Genomic DNA, 19,389 nt, shown 5'->3' with positions numbered 1-19,389 from the left:
TGACTGTGCAAAAAAAAAAAGCATCACCAATGAAATAAAAAAAATGGAGATGGAAATAGATTGGACACATACTGAGAATGAACAGCACAGAGATTCCTAAAGGGGCTTTCACAAGGATCCCAGAAGGAAAACAGAAAGGTGAAGTCCTAAATTGACTTAGCAGAGAATAACAGTAAAGGAAAGACTGGATGGATGGAAGAGCTGGAGAAAAGCTGAACTGCTAGCTCAGGACAGGGGTATCTGGATGAAGTAGATCTCAACCTTATGTGCCATGAGGCACAAAGAGGATAAGTAAGTAATTAGAGAGCACTTTAGAAATGGTATTATCAGACAGAGTACATTTGAATAGCATTGAATAAGTGCTATTCACAAAACAAATAACACCTTACGCAGAAGAGTCAAATGTTTAAGGTGTTTGTGCTAAGGAAGGTTGGAAGTAAATGTTAATAGAAAATAGATCTCATTTTGTCTTAAGATACTGGTATTATCATAGGTAAGAAACAGTATGGAGAAATTTTTTTTCTGGAATGATATAACACGATTAACATTTTACTTCAGTGAAGTTGAATACATCATCTTTACACCAATTAAAGATTGCATGGATTACATGACACAGGGTTCAATCAAGAGAATTTTGGTGAAATGAAAAAACCCTAGACAGGGAGTTTGGAATAAGATAAGATAATATCAGAACTATGAGAATATGTTAAGAGAATGTAATATGCCAGGCCTGATAAAAGAAATTTAAGGGAAAAAAAAAATGGAAAGAGCTAATCTTCATTCTTCACTTTTGTTGAGATAAACCATTGACAGCAGATGGACATTACTAGGGCCTTCCACAGGACAAAAAAGACCATTCTGTGCAATGCTGTATAAAGGCGTGGTGTGAAAGAAAGTGAAGAACAGGATTTCTGCAAAAAATTTGAATGAATTTAAAGTGTGACACAATAATTATTGCAGCAGTGATATTAGCCTTCCACAATGAGTCTGATTCCAGCTGCACTAATGATAATTTTTATTACTCGTTAATAATTAAAATAGCTGCCTGTTCTCAAAAAGAAGTCATTGAGTTTTATAAATTCTTCTAATTATCATTATTATTACACTGATTTAATATATATCACTAATTATTAAAAAAACACTTACTTGAGTATAAGGAACCATTCCTGTAAAAGAAAAGAGATTACAATTTAAAATTTCTGTTCAGATATACCTAAGCTGATATATACATATATAAAGGATTTCACATAATATGTATATATACTGTGTGTGTATATATATATTAGTGCATTTACCTTCTAAAACTGTTTAGCAATGGAAAAAACTATGGATCTAATCCAGTGAGCATAACGACTCCTGCATATGTAAGCTTTTTTTTCAAGAAGTACGAATCCTCACTGAAGTAAGAAATAGCATACTAAAGGGAAAGAAAGATCAAAAGAACAAAAAAAAAGACAAAAAAAGAATATGTTTAAAGCTATCTTCATTAAGTTAATATTTACGTTAGTATGTAAACACAATTATACTTACTCATATGAAAAAAGAAAGGAACAAAGAAGAGAGCCTTTATCTTCAAACTGTAGACTCATTACCAACCAAGCAATGACATGTATACATGATAGGAATGCACAGTAGTTTGTTACAAAGTTCCATCCAGCAGACTGAAGAAAGAAATCTGCATAATTAAGATTTTCCTATTTCTAGCTAATCAGGTATGATATATAAAGGAAAGGATTTTTTCTTGGTCAATAATGTAAATTTCTGACAAAAATGATGCTGGAAGATCTTACTTTGTTTTTTAACACGATTGCTGCAAAACTATCTAGTTGCATCTAGATTGTAGAATAGTGATAACTGAAATGAACAGAAGCAGTGCAATGACAGACCAAGATTCCAAATACAAATTCAAAACAAGCCTCATTTTTGAAAATAAAGTATGTTTTGAACTTTTGTTTGGGGAGGGGGGGGGAGAGAAAGAGGTGCTTATCAAGTTCATATTTTTTGGATGATTATATATTTACATTAATAATGTATATTATGCATCATGATATACATTAATACATATATACAGATACACACAGTTTGAAGAAGCGATGTATAAGCATTACATACAGAGAGATAGAGAGAGCATTATTAGATCTTTATCTGCTGAGAAGGTTAATAAACCAAGAATGAATTTAATATACATACTTATAATAGCTTATACATAATATGGACACTGAAGAAATTCAAGCTATGAATTCCTTCAGAAATAATAAACATAATTAGTACAACTAATGGGTGTGCAAGAGGAGCAGGAAAACGAGGAGGCTCAGCGTAGACAGGAGGTACACAGCATGAGAAAGGTGGATGCTCCAAGAGGAGGTGAGCATGTGCAGGCAGGAAAGGAATGGAATAACCAGGGATCAAGAGGAAACAGTTGGAATTGAAAAGGATTTTAAAATGAAGAAGCAGAAAGGGAAATGGCCCCAATTGAGCATGGAGAGATCACATCGAGTGAGTGGTATCAGTGGAACTAGCTGTAAATCCAGAAATGAGCTGTTGTGTTTGTATACAAATGCTAGAAGTATAAGAAATAAGGCAGATGAAATGGTTGCACTAATTGCGTCTGTTCACCCAAAGATTGTTGGAATAAGTGAGGCATGGTTGGAAGAGGATGACATCCTGACAGGAATAGAGATGGAAGGGTATGATGTGTTTCGTGAGGACAGAAGGGGTAAAAAGGGAGGGGGGAGAATGCTATTGATGATAGAGGAAGAGTTATGTCCATATAAAGTAGAGATGCAAGAGGGAAATGAAATAGTGCCAGTGGTTTTGAGGCAGTATGGTGTGAGATAGAGGTGAATGGAATCAAATACTTGGTGGGATGTTGTTATAGACCAGGTAATGTGGATGGCGGTGATAATGAAATGTACAATCAAATTAGCCAAGTAAATAAGAAAAGGGTAATCATTATGGGTGATTTTAATTATGGCAATATAGACTGGAATGATAAGATAGCAACTGGAAGTAAAGAAAATGAGTTTGAGTTTTTGAGGGATAACTACTTCAGACAGTATGTAACAGAGGGCACGCGAGGATTGAGGGTCTTGGATTTGGTCATCTCATCAGAGGATGTAATTATAAATGAGGTGTCAAATCATCCAGCAATTGGTGAGAGTGACCATGAGGTGATTACCTGGGTGGTTGCCAGCAGTGCAAGGACCTCTGTGAGAAAAGGGTATATGTGGAACTACAAGGGGGTGATTATGACGAGCTCAGGAGTAGCATGGGGTGTAGCATGGAATGAGGAGTTATCTGGAAAAGATATCAATGCAGCTTGGGGGATTTTCAAAAACTGTTTAGTAGATGCAATGTCTAAATGTATTCCAAGGGTGAGAAGGTTAAAAAAGGTGGGTGTGAGATGGATGAATAAAGAGATTAAGCATGCAATACAGAGAAAAAGGGCATTGTGGAGGCAGCATAAGAGAAGTGGAAATAACCAATTTCATGAGGGCTACAAAGACCAAGCAAGGAGGGCGACTTGGTTAGTGAGGGTAGCTAAAGAGAGGTATGAACAGCAGTTAGGTAATGAAACCAAAAAGAATGTTAAGGAGTTCTTTCGATATGTAGCCAGCAAAAGAAAGAATAATTATGGAAGGATGACATTGATTGGAGAAAATGGTATAAAAACAGCTGATGCAGAATGTGTGATGGAGATACTTAATGAGCAGTTCATAAAGATCTTTCAATCTTGTGAATGTGACTTCATGGAGGGATTGAGAACAGTTGGTGATGGGGAGGAGAGACCGACTGTAGGTGAGCAAGAGGTGTATGGAGAGAGAGAGATGTTAATAAGGCTGTGGGACTTGATAATATATCACCATGTATTCTGAAAGAATGTGCCACGGAGTTGACACTTGCCTTGACATATTTTTTTAATATGAGTCTTGCACTCGGTCAAGTTCCTAAGGAGTGAAAGGAGGGCAAGATTGTGCCACTTCAAAAAGGAGGTGATCGAGCTCAAGCATCAAACTATAGGCCTATCTGTGTGTCAGGTGTTGTGGTTAAGTTGTTGGAGAAGCTTGTGAGAACTAGGATCCAGAGTTGGGTTGATAACAATGGTATTATCTCTGATGCACAGCATGGATTTGCTAAAGGGAGGTTATGTTTTAGTAATCTACTTACTTATTACAATAAAGTGACTGCTTCCTTGGAAAGAGGAAAAGGATACACAGTAATATACTTGGATTTAGCAAAGGCTTTTGATAGAGAGTACCTCATGATAGGTTGACAGTGAAACTGTCAACCTATCATGAGGTACTCTCTATTATCTGCTCTATACTCTCTAGTATAGAGCAGATGGGGTTAGATATTAGATTGGTGCATTGGATTGGAGACTGGCTATCTGATAGGTATCAACAAGTTGTGTATAGGGGAGTGATATCCAGGAAAAGGAAAGTCACTAGTGGAGTGCCTCAGGGGGTCTGTTTTAGGTCCATTACTGTTTAACTTGTATATTGATGATATAGGTGAAGATTTGGATGGAGATATTCAGATATTGTGTTTGCAGATGGTGCAAAGTTGGGACGAACCCTGAAGTGTGGTGTAGATGTTGTGGCCTTACAGGAAGACTTGAATAGATTGAGTGATTGGGCATGGAAATGGGGATGCGAGTTCAATGTTGCAAAATGTAAGGTTTTAAAATTTGGAAAACAAAGATGGGATGCAGAATTTATGCTTGGTGAAAATATATATTGTTGGAGGTAGAGGAAATAAGAGATCTGGGGGTGATAGTGGATAAGGATCTAAAATTTAGGGGACATGTCATCAAAATTGTGAAGACAACACAAAGGCTTATGGGAATGATGCGGAGGACACTGACGTGTAGAAGTAGGGAGATTCTTGTTCCATTTTATAAGGCTTGGATTAGGCCACACATGGACTATTGTGCCCAGATTTGGTCACTGGGTTTTCAGAATGATGAAGAGATGTTGGAAAGGGTCCAAACGAGACTGACTAAGGTAGTTTCTGACCTCTGGAATGTCGAATAGGAGGAAAGATTGAGAAGATGTAATTTGCAGAGTCTGGTGGACAGGAGGAAGAGGGGAGATATGAAACCTACAAGTTGGTAAGGGATTGTTATAGGACCAATGCTGGAGAAGTTTTTACAGAGAATAGTGGGAGATCAGGGGAGAACCAGAAGTCATCCCTGGAAAATGTATAAAGATGGTGTGAGTAGGGGAGTGAGAGGCAGGTTTTTTTCGTGCAGAGTTGTGAACGATTGGAATGCCTTGCCTGAGAATATGGTGTCTACAAAGAGTTTGAATGTGTTTAAAACACGGTATGATGCGCTGTGTGTGTGTGTGATAAAAGGACCTCCCAGATGAGTCTTTGACTCCATGAGATCTTGGGGTGGTAATAATAATAATAATAATAATAATATAACTACTTAAACAAAAACTATAGTAATAAAAAAATTACTTGCACTTCTTGTAGATTTCTCAGCAAGTTAACAAATAAATCACCAAAGACCAAATAATTTTATAAACTAATGCCTGAAGTTGTACTATAGAAATCTGAGTGTGAATTGCTAAAAAAAGATAGTATTAACAACACCACAGAGATTATAAATGACTAATAATGATAGTCCTAATAAATCTTTTTTTGCTTGGTCAGAAAGTAAATTATACTTGACAGGAAATCATATTATTGTTTTCATCCTTTACTTAAATGTGAGCAAAGAAAAGTTTTCAAAGAAAGTATCTTCACAGCTGCACTAATTGTATACAGAGAATGTTGACTTCACATCAAATTGCCTCATAACACACTGCACTTCCTCTTAGACACATATTGCTATGCATTATGGTAAAGGTCATAAGCAGTCTTGTTTTGACCTTTACTGAGAATCTCATCACTGGAAGATAGACCTGTATAGAAACCGATAGCAAATTCACTACAGAGGTCACATTTTTTATATACAAGTAGTAAAATGGTGTATCACCATATTATTCAAGTACTCTGGATGGATGAGAGGTAGTTGTAGAAAGTTTTTTTCACTAGGTCAGAAAGTGACTTATTCCCGATAGTAAATTATGTTCTTGTGAACAAACAAGAGTTTTCTCACAAGAACATAAGCAAGCAAAATCTTCACAATCAGATTATATCTTTACAGAGGCTATTGACTTCACACCAAAATGCTTCAGTAAGCTTCTATATACAAGTAGCCAACGTTCCACTTCTATGTGGAAAATGTATCTGCATTGATTTAACCTCCTTGGTATCTTCTTGGGTGCAGATGCCACTGATGAGACCTCAATAAATGTACAACCTAGTCTGTGTAGAGACCTTTCCCATAATGTTTTTGCACAATAGAGTACTAAGGCAATTGATTTCCTGTCAAGTATAATTTACTTTCTGACCAAGCAAAAAAAGACTTATTAGGACTATCATTACTAGTCATTTATAATCTCTGTGGTGTTGTTAATACTATCTTTTTTTAGCAATTCACACTCAGATTTCTATAGTGCAACTTCAGGCATGATGACATTATTGCTTGAGGCATGCTTATGGAAACAATGAACAAACTACTAACAAACATGTTGTAAGCTTGGACCATTTGCTCTACTAACTTCGTATGAATGAAAATAATGCTCAACGATAAACATCTTTTCTTCCAATATCAACACCATTGCTACAGCTAAATGTATTGGCGTAGACTCCACATGTGCTGTTCTATTAATGCATTTGCAGTTGAATGGCATACTCATAGTGTGTATACTGAAGCCTTCTATATACAAGCAGAATAGTCATGAAGTTATTTCACACTTATGCTCATGTTTGGGGATAGAATTAAATGAATAACAATTAATACAACAAATGGATTACAAAAGGAATAAAAGAAGAAGTGCAGAAGATAAAGAGATTATGGAAGGCATGTAAATAGGGAGAACAGTTGCATGAGGAATATAATGATCAGGCTAGGAAAGTGATAGTATGGTAAGGAGAGTCTAACAGTAGGTGTTGAAGAATATTCATAACTTATATTTAACAGTATTAACAATACCAAATGAACTATTTTATAAAAAAAAAAACATGTTTATTAACTTGCTTATATTTAGCTGCATTTCAAATCAGCATCTTCAGAGCACAACATAGCATGTATATGCAATAGTGAGGAAGTGAGGTAGTCGCTCTTAAGGGCACCAAGTTTTACCACTGTTCAGAATTGACAGTGTTCCAGAGATTGTAAAATTTGTTCCAGCACATTTCCATGATTCTCATTTATGTTAAAAGTTCGTGGTCTCTCCAAATGCCCTTTGCATTGCAGCAGAACATTCGAGGTATGTTGGAACCTCTCAATTAAGGCAATGATGACATTATTGCTTGAGGCATGCTTATGGAAACAATGAACAAACTACTAACAAACATGTTGTAAGCCTGAACCATTTGCTCTACTAACTTCGTATGAATGAAAATAATGCTCAACGATAAACATCTCTTCTTCCAATATCAACACCATTGCTACAGCTAAATGTATTGGCGTAGACTCCACATGTGTTGTTCTATTAATGCATTTGCAGTCGAATGGCATATACTCATAGTGTGTATACTGAATGAAGGGGGTGTCAAAGTTCAGTGTGTTCCCCCCCCCACTATACTGTATATGGGGAAGCAGTATCAGGGAGTATGAGGTTACCAGTGGAATTTTGCAGGGTTTAGTATTGGGACCATTACTGTTCAATCTTTATGTTAATGATATTGTCACAGAACTACATGGAGATATTCAGCTGTTTTCTGGAAGTTGCAAAAGAAGGTGGTTTGGTGAGTAAAAGAGTAAGAAATAAGTTTTTTTTTGTATGGAGAGTGGCAGGAGCATGAAATGCATTTCCTGAGATGGTGGTAAACATGCACTCTGTGAATGAGTTTAAAGAGTGGTATGATACTTTGTGTTAATCTCTCACAATGAGTTGTGACTCAACGGAGGTCAGGAAAATAATAATAATATAATTTCTTAAGTATAATATACAAGTAGTCAAGTTGGGAAGATACTTCATGTTGGTTTCTGTTTGTTCATATATGGATAAAGGATGAAAATAATATAATTTCTGTCAAATATAACTTCGCTTAAGTTTTACATAGAGCATTTAATTCTTAAGGAAACTGACATCATGATACATCAGTCAGATGTAAACTTTGAAAACGTGATTTCCTCTCTGCCCTACTCTCAAAAATTAGGAATAAAGATGAAGAAGTTCTAAGTTGAAATACTATGCACCCTGAAATGTTAGATATTATTATTATACAATATGAAACAAAAATAAAAATACTGCATTTATTAATTCCAAGTACAGTAAACCCTCGATTTAACAGACTTCAGATTTAACGGACAAAATTTCCGGTCCGTATATCACATGCGAAAATTAACACCCTGTTAATTTTAAAATGCTTTTAACCAAGATTTGCTTATAATTAAATTAACAGGTTATTTTTTGTTATTAATTTCCTGTTATTTTTAACAAATTTTGGCGAATAGGCTATCATGTTGGAAAAACACTGTAGTAATTTAGCAAACATAAACGAGTCACTGCTCATAAAACATGTTCGGCGAATGATTAGGACGTCATCACATGTCCTAATCATTCTGTAATTGGTTCTTTTGTCGCGTGGCATGACTTTCTGCGGCAGTTTTATTACACACATTTTCGTAATTTTAGGGAGTTAATTATAAAAAAACAGCAGAATTCAAAAGTTCAAAAAAAAAAAAATCTATAGTTTTTTCAAAGCAGGATTACCTAAACGCTCAAACATTAACTTATCTAAAAGTGTGAAAATTGTGTTAAAAATTGTGTGTAAAACAATTTTTTTGTTATTACAGTGCTAATATTGATAAAATTGCAGTATAATGTTACAGATATTTTTATTTTAAAAAATTCATCCTCTTAGCCCCTATTAGTCCGTTAAATTGAGGGTTTACTGTATTGGATTTACAATCATTGAATGTAATGCTTTTCAGCCACTGTTAATGCAATGCTCTGCCTTATAAAATACTAACTGTTGTAATTTTTGTTCAATTCTTCTTTTCAATCAAAACAAATCTTTGTTTCCGGCTTTGTTTGATTCTTGTTTTCAACAAGAATCAAACTTTGGAGTCTCAGTAGCAAACTCTGAAGAAGACACTGACTCAACTAGGGAGGTATGTGATGAAGTTGCCTGCAAGTATCGAAAAATAATAACACCATGGTGGACAAAAGAAGTCACAGAAACTAAAGTGAAAAAAATTAACGAATGGTGAATGAATGAATTCCTCACTGTTTGACTGCCAAAAAAATTTAAGGCCTGATATTCTAAATTCAAGTGTGATACAAACATCAAAGTGTGTTGCAAAGCTATTACCAGCTTTTATGAGAGAGAGAGAGGAAATATTTAGAAGCATACAAAATATTATTATTATTTATATGGGTACTCCATGGAATCAAAAGACTCATCATGGGAGACCTACACTATCCATTAACACAATATCTATCATACATCTCTTTAAACTTATTCACTATTGGGGCACTAACACCTCTGGCAATCCATTTCACTCATTCACCACTCTCCAGGTAAAGAACTTAATCTGCATGCCTTTACAAATCACATTCTTAGACAACTTTCAGGTGTGATCCTTTGTTTAGACTCTACTCCCTATGTATTGAAAAATTTCCTTTGTGTCAATGTTATAGAACCCTTTAGTAACTTATAAGTTTCTATCATACCCCCTTTCCTCTGCCTGTCAGCTAAAATCTGCAACCCATATAGCCCTTATCAGTTCGAAGGAGTTATTAAGACTTCAATTTATCATTACATGCCAGGATCTAAATTACATTCCCAAGAATTTCCAAATTAGTTTCAAAAGCAATAGATTTGACAGGTTTTTTTTTTAAATTAAGGACTGATCTTCAAGTAGATGATATATGTATTCCAGACAAGTACTAGGAGACTCTGAAATAATAAAAAATGCCCTACAGATAAAAAAACATAACTTGAAATCATCAAAAACCAGCCACTACAAATCACTCTCCAGAATATTCATGATCTGGGTGGAAAATCATGTCGTGCCTAGCCAACAGTGGGTCCAAATAACTATGTCTGTATTCAATGTTAGGAAAGAAATTATCCAAGTAGCTTAGTTGTGAATATACTTCACACACAAATGTTGTTTGCTTACACTTGGGTAGAGGATTAAAACAAGAATATAATTTCTTGTGTATTGTAATACACAAGATATTTGATTCTTGTTGAAAACAAGAATCAAACTTTGGAGTCTCAGTAGCAAACTCTGAAGAAGACACTGACTCAACTAGGGAGGTATGTGATGAAGTTGCCTGCAAGTATCGAAAAATAATAACACCCTGGTGGACAAAAGAAGTTACAGAAGCAGTCCTGGAAAAGAAGAAAGCATACCAAAGGTTTCTAGATAATAAATCAACAGATTCATAGAGAAAAAATGTAACAGGTCTAGCTATGTGTAAAAGTAGCTAAATAAACGTCATGGGAAGCCTTTGGTAAGAGTATGGAAAATAAATATCAGGAATGTGACTAAAATATTATGGAGGCTATTGAAGAAACTTAGAAATGGGGGAAAGGATACTGTAAAAAGAATGAAAGATGATAAAGGTAACATGAAAACTGAAGATAAAGATATCCTAGATGTCTGAAGTAATTACTTTGAAAGATTGTTAAACAAACAAAGCAGTGACAGAACTGCACTAGAAAATTTTCAAGAGGAATGCAAATCCATACTTCAGGTAGAAAAGGCAGCTGGAGTAGATGATATTCAACGAGAAATGCTTAAGTATGGAGGTATAAAAGTTTCGTAATGCTTACACTGTAATTCAGAGCATCTGGATAGAAGGTGAATTCCCAATGATTGGAGTAGAGCTATCATAGTGCCCATCTATTAAAAATGGGAATAAAGCTCAATGCAAGATTTGAGGAAATTCTTTGTAAAGTGTTCTAGGTAAGATATATGCAAGCATACTGGAAAAGAGGTTGAGAAAGATTGTGGAAGAGCAACTTGGAGAAGAACAAGCTGGGTTCAGGCCAAATAAAAGTAGTCAAGATCAGATTTTCACTTGGAGTCAAATAATTGAGAAATTGTGGGAATATCACAAGTATCTGTACTAAAGGTTTGTAGCTCTGGAAAAGCATATGACAAGGTGTCCAGAGAAAAGCTTTTCAAAAAATTACAATTATATGGGCTGATGGAACATTATACAGACGAACACATATCGTATATTTAAGTTGTCAGTCAGCAGTTAGAATTGAAAGAAATACAGGAAGACGGGTTGATGTAAAATCAGGCATAAGACAAGATGCACATTATCACTGCTGTTATTCATCATCAATATGGATCACATTATGAAAGAACATTATGAAAAAACATTATGAAAGAAGTGGTATTAGGCCTGATGTCAGAATTAGACATATCAAACTTAGCTCCTTGCTTTATATAGATTAGTGTTTCCCAACGTGGGATGTATGCCCCACAGGGGGATAATTTGAATGTTTTGGGGAGCAATTAGAAAACGACGTTGCATTCATCACCTCATCACCAATATACTCAAACACTCACCACTGTCAGCAATAAACTGTGAACGTTGCAATCCTGATTTTCCAAGAAAAAAAAAAAAGCTGACATCACTAGTACAGCAGTCAATAAAAATACAGTATCAAGAAGAACTCTCAAAAATACAAAATGATGTATCTATTAGAAATTTATTTAACATAAAAGGAACAATGGCATGGCTTTCTGATGAGACAGAAACGAAATACCAAAATTCAACTAGTTTTGCAAAAAAAATACTGTTGCCTTTCCCGTCATCATATTTAGTTGAATGTGGCTTTAGTGCAGTAAATAACTTGATACTGAAAAAAGATATCACAAACAATGGGGATTTGAGATTGAAAATGACTAAATTAGTATCTCAAATAAAAACTCTTTGCTGAAAGTTTATTTTTCACTTGGTTAGACTATAATAAATTTAGTTTAATCCTTTATCCAAGTGTGAGCAAACAAAGTTTGCGCCTGAAAGTATCTTCAGGACTGGGTTAAAAAAGGTGGTACAACACCGGACATCCAGACACATGTCCTGCAACTTAAATATCAGCTTATCATGTGGCACCCCGTCAAATGCCTTTGCTAAGTCTAAGAAAATTGCAGTATATGCCTTTCCCTCATCTAATGTTCTTATCCATAAGAAACTCTGGTGCCCATATCTGGGTACAGTAGTCTAGATGGGGTCTTATCAAGGCTTGATACAGAGGAACAATAACCTGTTTGTCTCTGCTTGTTAAAGTATTTTTCAGCAACCAAGTGATTTGATGAGTTGATTTATCCACTTTTGTGATGTGCCCCCTGAACTTTAACTCCCTATCCACCAACACTCCCAAATCCCTGGCCTCGTCAATCTCCTGGACTACAGTTCCACCAATGTGATATATTGCTGCTAATCTTTTCACCCCAAAGCGCATTACCTTACATTTTGCTACATTAAATTTACATCCATTCTCCTTAGCCCAGTCCTCCAAACTATCCAAATCATCCTGTGCACTCACTATTGCTCTACCCAACTTTGCATCATCAGCAAACAAATGAACAGTTCCTCTCTGATCCTTCACAGTATCGTTAATGAACAAATTGAACAGTAGTGGTTCAAGAACAGAACCCTGTGGCACACGACTAATCAAAGGCTTTCTTTCGGACACTACTCCTGAATAAACCACTCTGATATCTCTCCATCAACTACCCTCCTATCCATTCCCATATGCTGCAGTGTACTGATTAGAATTCCATGTGGTATCTTGCCAAAGGCCTTAGCAAGGTCCGGTAGAATCACTGTAAACCCATTACCCTTATCCAGTTCAGCCGTCACTGTGCTACAAAACATGAGCAAGTTACTGAGGCATGATCTACCCTTCACAAAACCATGCTATCCCCCATACAGTATCCCATTTTCATCTATAAAATCCTGTATTTTCCTGTTAATATTTTCTCCAAGACCTTCACAACGATTCCTGATATGCTGATTGGTCGGTAATTTACAACAGCAGTCTTGGAACCTCCTTTATGCAGTGGAATTATTTTCCCCTCTTTCCACCCCCTTGGCACTAACCCAGATCCGAGACTCAAACAAAATTGTCAATGGCACTGACAATTCTTTAGCCGCTTCACGTACGACACAAGCTGGTATATCATCCAATCCCACAAATGTATTGACATTGAGGTTTTTTAATAGACTATTCACCTCCACTTCATTCACCACAATTCCCATATAAACTGTTGGTTCTTTCATTCCTGCAATGTCACCACCTGGATGATATACTCTTGCAAAGTGCTCGCTCAGTAATTCCACTATATCAACTGATTCGGTTACCTCCTTACCATTGGCATTCTTTAAAATCATTCTGCCGTATACATTTTTTCTTTTACTTGCAACATATCGAAAAAACTCTTTGGGATTCTCTTTAGCCTGCATGGCTAAAGAGTGGTATGACATGGTATAAAGCGCAGGCCAGAACTATCCTTCTTGTCGGCCTGGTTGGCCGAGTGGAACTCGCCAGCCAAAAGGCTGCGGGTTCGAATCCTGCCATGGGCATGAATGTTTGTGATTGTCTGTGAAAGCGCTAGTGGTGGTAGTCGGCGGTAGATGGCATTGTTGGTAGATGATTAAGGTTGGTGGAGTAGTGGGACGAAGAGTTGTAGAGTTGATGCCCTCCCTCGATGAGTCTTTGGACTCCCTGGAGGTGTGATGTATAATAAGAATAATAAGAATAAAAGGCTAGCATATTGCTAAAACAAGAGCACCCTTTCACAAATCCATGTTGACAGATAATATTACCCTCATCTGCCCAATGCTGTATACGGTCCCTCACTACTTTCTCCAAGATCTTAACAACTACTGATGACACACGGACTGGCCAATAATTAGACACTTCCAGTCAGTTACCACCCTTATACAATGGCACTATCTTACCTTCCTTTCCTTTCCTGGGCACATTTCCCGCAGCCAGACTTTCATTGAAAAGCCAGGTTAAAGGCACTGTCAGTTCCCTAGCACATTCTCTCAAAAGTCGTGAAATACCATCCAGTCCCAAAGCTTTACTGACATTCAGAGTACTCAGTATCTGAAACACACTCTCCTCCTGTACCTCTAAACCTCGAACCAGCCCTATCCCTCTAGCATTAAAACTGACTCCTCTAGGATGAAATACTCCAATAAAGTGTTAATTGAACAATTCCACTATGTCCTCTGCACCAGTCATTCTATTCCATTTTTATCCCACAATATCATTCTTCCACAGTCATTTCTCCTACTGACCACATAGCTAAAAAATTCCCTAGGATTTTCTTTGGATCTTAGGGCCAATCTCCTCTCATATTCCAGTTTCGTCCCACAGCCTTATTAACATCTAGTTTACTCAACTCCCCATACACCTCTTGCTCACCTACAGTCAGTGTCTTCTCCCATCATCAACTGCTCTCAATCCCTCCATGAAGTCACAATCACAAGACTGAAAGATCTTTATGAACTGTTCATTAAGTATCTCCACCACACATTCTGCATCAGTCTTTATACCGTTTTCTCCAATCAATGTCATCCTTTCATAATTATTCTTTCTTTTGCTGGCTACACGAAAATGAAGGAATTCCTTAGGATTCTTTTTGGCTTCATTAGCCAACTGCTGTTCATACCTCTCTTTAGCTACTCTCACCAACCAAGTCGCCCTCCTTGCTTGGTCTTTGTAGCCCTCATGAAATTGGTTATTTCCACTTCTCTTATGCTGCCTCCACAATGCCCTTTTTCTCTGTATCGCATGCTTAATCTCTTTATTCATCCATCTCACACCCACCTTATTTAACCTTCTCGCCCTTGGAATACATTCCATCTAATAAACAGTTTTTGAAAATCCCCCCAAGTTGCATTAATCTCTTTTCCAGGTAACTCCTCATTCCACACTATACCCGCAAGCTGTGTCCTGAGCCCTTCATAATCACTCCCCTTGTAGTTCCACATATACCCTTTTCTCACAGAGGTCCTCACACTGATGGCAACCACCCAGGTAATCACCTCATATTCACTGTCACCAATTGGTGGATGATTGGACACCTCATTTATAATTACACCCTCTGATGAGATGACCAAATCCAAGACCCTCAATCCTCGCGTGCCCTCTGTTACATACTGTCTGAAGTAGTTATCCCTCAAAAACTCAAACTCATTTTCTTTACTTCCAGTTGCTATCTCATCATTCCAGTCTATATTGCCATAATTAAAATCACCCATAATGATTACCCTTTTCTTATTTACTTGGCTAATTTGATTGTACATTTCATTATCACCGCCATCCACATTACCTGGTCTACAACAACATCTCACCAAGTATTTGATTCCGTTCACCTCTATCTCACACCATACTGCCTCAAAACCACTGGCACTATTTCATTTCCCTCTTGCATCTCTACTTTATATGGACATAACTCTTTCTCTATCATCAATAGCACTCCCCCTCCCTTTTTACCCCTTCTGTCCTCACAAAACATATCATACCCTTCCATCTCTATTCCTGTCAGGATGTCATCCTCTTCCAACCATGTCTCACTTATTTCAACAATATTTGAGTGAACAGACGCAATTAGTGCAACCATTTCATCTGCCTTATTTCTTATACTTCTAGCATTTGTATACAAACACAACAGCTCATTTCTGGATTTACAGCTAGTTCCACTGATACAAAAATTACTCAATGTGATCTCTCCATGCTCAACTGGGACCATTTCCCTTTCTGCTTCTTTATTTTAAAACCCTTTTCAATTCCAACTATTTCCTCTTGATCCCTGGTCATCCCATTCCTTTTCTGCCTACACATGCTCACCTCCTCTTGGAGCATCCACCTTTCTCATGCTGTGTACCCATGTCCACCCTGAGCCTCCCCGTTTCCCTGCTCCTCTTGCACACCCATTCTCTCATTTTCTATACTCATACCACTCACTTCCCCATTCATAACCACCTCTTCCATCTCTGCTGCCTTACTCTCCCACTCTTCCACATCACTTCCCACTCGATCTGATTCATTCTCTCTATTCACTTCTCTACCTTCCTGCACCAGTCTCTCCAAGCGACTCACACCATAACCACTCAAATGCAGTCCATCACTCCCATACAGCTCACTTCATCCCTCAAACTCATTCCACACATTAACAAACTGTATTCTCGTCTCCACACACATTTCAGCCAGCATATCATTCATAATTCTTGCTCTCCTCCTCATTTCACCACAGTCATACCTAGGCAACTGACTACTCTTTCTGTTACACTATTCTCTTTTATCCTTCCAAGCAGCCTCCTGATATCCATTCTGACATGCTCTTTGTTCTCTCTCAAATCATTTGTACCAATTAATACTATTAACTCTTTTGCTCGCTCCTGCCTCATATCCAATGCCTCAATCACTCTACTCATTTTAGCACCTGGAAAACAGTACCTTGTGCATTTTATCCTCCAGCACACCTTTAATAACGGAGTTGCCATACAACGCCACTCGCTCATCATTCGTTAACTCTTTCATGCCATCATTATTTATTTTAATAGTTTTTACTCGAATTTTCTTAATTTCATTCCGCATCCATTTCATTTCTTGCCTCATCCAATCCATTTCAACTTCCGAATCTCGCAACACATTCTGTCTGTCATTCAATCTTTCTAACTCTCGACCCCCTTTTCTTACTTTCACTCTCATTCATCCTTCTTTGTTTCAGTACTTTCAGTCCAATTTTCGCTATCATTCTTCCCATTTTCACACTCATTCATCTTTCTTTGTTTCTGTACTTTCAGTCCAACATGTGTCAAACTTTCGCTATCATTAATTCTTTTTTCGCTATCATCCATTCTTTCGATTTTTTTTACTTTCGATTTCTGCATCACCATTTCTAGTTTCATTCGTTCCCTCAATTTCGTTTCCTTCTGCCACTCTCACCTCACTTTCGTCCCGTTTAACATCCATTACGGTTATCCAACAATAGATGGTGCTAATTAGGACTTTAGTTCCTTGAAATGTCTGTTACAATTTTTTTGAACTTCTCCCATTGTTATACCAAATTGTTGCAGTTTCATGTACAGTGACAAACTGTGTTTGTGCTCTAAAGATGCAGGATATAATACCAGCAAAATATTTGCAAATAAGTGAAATAAACAATAATTATTTTCTTATCTGATGTGTTGTAAAATTAATACCATTAAATAATCCAACACATAAGCCTTTCTAAGCATTTAACATTTTAGTTTTTAATACACTGGGTTGGATAACATAACATCTCAACAGCTTCTCTGAATTGAATCTACAGACATAGCCATTGAATTCGATATATGGCATTCATGCAGAATGCCAAAGAATCCGATGTTTTACTTTGGTGGTAAGAAATGTTAATATTAATTTGTGTGCCTGCACTATTTTTCCACATCTTTGACATGTTCTTTTATGCAGATCTCATAGATTGTCCCATCTTTCTAATGAAGCAGATACTGAATGAACAGAAAAATTCTGCACACTCCAGGTCTCTTGAGAGAAGGAGCATCTTTGAATAGCTGTGGTATCATGGAGACTTTTTGTATTGGTTTGATGGCAACTTTAATGTTCTGCTATTTAAGCACTTCTCTCTCTCTCTCTCTCTCTACATTATGTATATATACATATATATATATTATATCAAGATGATAGACATGTGAATGATAGTTCATTTGAGGCGGTCTGCTGTGAAATAGTGACCAGCGCAACCAAATATACAGTTATTATTATTTGTCACCTCCAGGGAGTTCAAAGACTCATCGAAGGAGGGCATCCACTCTACAACTCTGTCTCCACTCACAAAGGGTCACATCTGCCTGGTTGACAAGGTTTTGGATCTGATCCCACTCCATGAACCAAGACAGAGACTGCATCTTGAATGTGATGCAAACAGGGACAGGACTGCCCAAGACCCACGGACCTTCATATGGAAGAGCTCTCAGCAAGGAATCGCAAGATAGCCTATGCGATTGTACGGAAATGATATAATTGGTTGCTGCTATAGGCCGGGGGGGAGGGGGGGTACAAGGGGTGATATTGAATTCATGCATCAGCAAATTAGTGCAATGAGTGCAGGGTTAGTGATTATTATGAGGGATTTTAATTATGGTGATATCAATTGGAAGGAGGAAAATATCACGTGGCAAAAAGGAAATGGAATTCATACATCTTCTATGAGATAATTACTTGAAACAGCACATAACTGAAGGGACCTGGTGATTGGTTCAGAGGATATATATATATATATATATATATATATATATGCATAAGTAAGGTGTCCTCATTACCTCCAATTGGTGAGAGCGATCATGTGGTATTGACTTGGGCGGTTGCAAAATTTGTGGATTTCTCTATTAAGAAGGGGTACATACAGAACTACAGATTAGGCAATTATAACAAGCTTCAGAATGAGCTTGCAGCCATCCCATGGCAGAACATATTGCAGGGGAAAGATGTTAGCAGTGCATGGGAAAAAATCAGCGGGTATCTGAGGAAGGCAATATTAGATTGTGTTCCCATGGTCAGGAAGACAAACAAGGTAGGTGTTAATTGGATGAGTAGTAGTATCAAGCTTGATCTTCAAAAAAAGAAAATGTTATGGAGAATTTACAAGGAGAAAGGCAATCAGTATACCCATGAGCAGTACAAGGCTCAAGCTAGGAAGGTTATTACCAGCATAGTAAAAAAAGCTAAATTAGATTATGACCTTAGCCAAGGAGATCAAGGGTAATCCCCAAAGAGTTCTTCCGCTATGTGGCAAGTAAAAGGAAGAAGGATAACCTTAGTGGGTGCTGATGGTATTGAGGTGACCAATTCAGATGTAATAGTAGAGTTACTGAGTGATCACTTTTCAAAAGTCTATCACCCAAGTGAGAATATCTGTACCTGTAGCAATAACTAAATGTGAGAATTTAAGTTAAGAAATCAGAGGTACTTAGTATATTGCAAAATTTAAATGCAAACACTGCTGTAGGTTTAGATGGAATGTCATCTCGGGTGTTGCGTGAATGTGCAAAGGAATTGTCAATGCCTCTTACTTGACTATTTAACTTAAGTTTGAGCTCTGGTTGGTCCCTAGGGAGTGGAAGGAAGGCAAAGTAGTTCCTTTGCATAAAGGTGGCTCTAAAACTGCAGTAGTTAATTACAGACCAATCACCATCTCAGGAGTAGTGGTAAAAGTATTGGAAAAGTTGGTTAAAGACAAAATTCAAGAAAGGGTGGATCAGGATATGATACTCTATAGGGGCCAACGTGGTTTTGTTAATGGTTGATCTGGCCTTAGCAATTTATTAACTTTTTATA

General features: G+C 37.1%; 1 protein-coding gene across 1 annotated transcript in view; it reads right to left on the bottom strand.

Annotated features, from left to right (window-relative positions):
* The window catches only part of LOC150101218 (catenin delta-2-like), a 728,964-nt gene that overhangs the window by 139,862 nt on the left and 569,713 nt on the right, over positions 1 to 19,389 (bottom strand). Inside the window, exon 18 of the mRNA XM_090401243.1 lies at positions 1,147 to 1,166. Coding sequence (XP_090257369.1) covers positions 1,147 to 1,166 — 20 coding nt within the window. The remainder of the gene's footprint in view (positions 1 to 1,146; positions 1,167 to 19,389) is intronic.

Source organism: Typopeltis vanoorti, chromosome 12 (genome assembly GCF_054136105.1).
Source record: "Typopeltis vanoorti isolate ZY-2024b chromosome 12, IOZ_Tvanoo_1.0, whole genome shotgun sequence".
NCBI classification, from domain to species: domain Eukaryota; kingdom Metazoa; phylum Arthropoda; class Arachnida; order Uropygi; family Thelyphonidae; genus Typopeltis; species Typopeltis vanoorti.
This window is presented reverse-complemented; position numbering and strand designations above follow the sequence as displayed.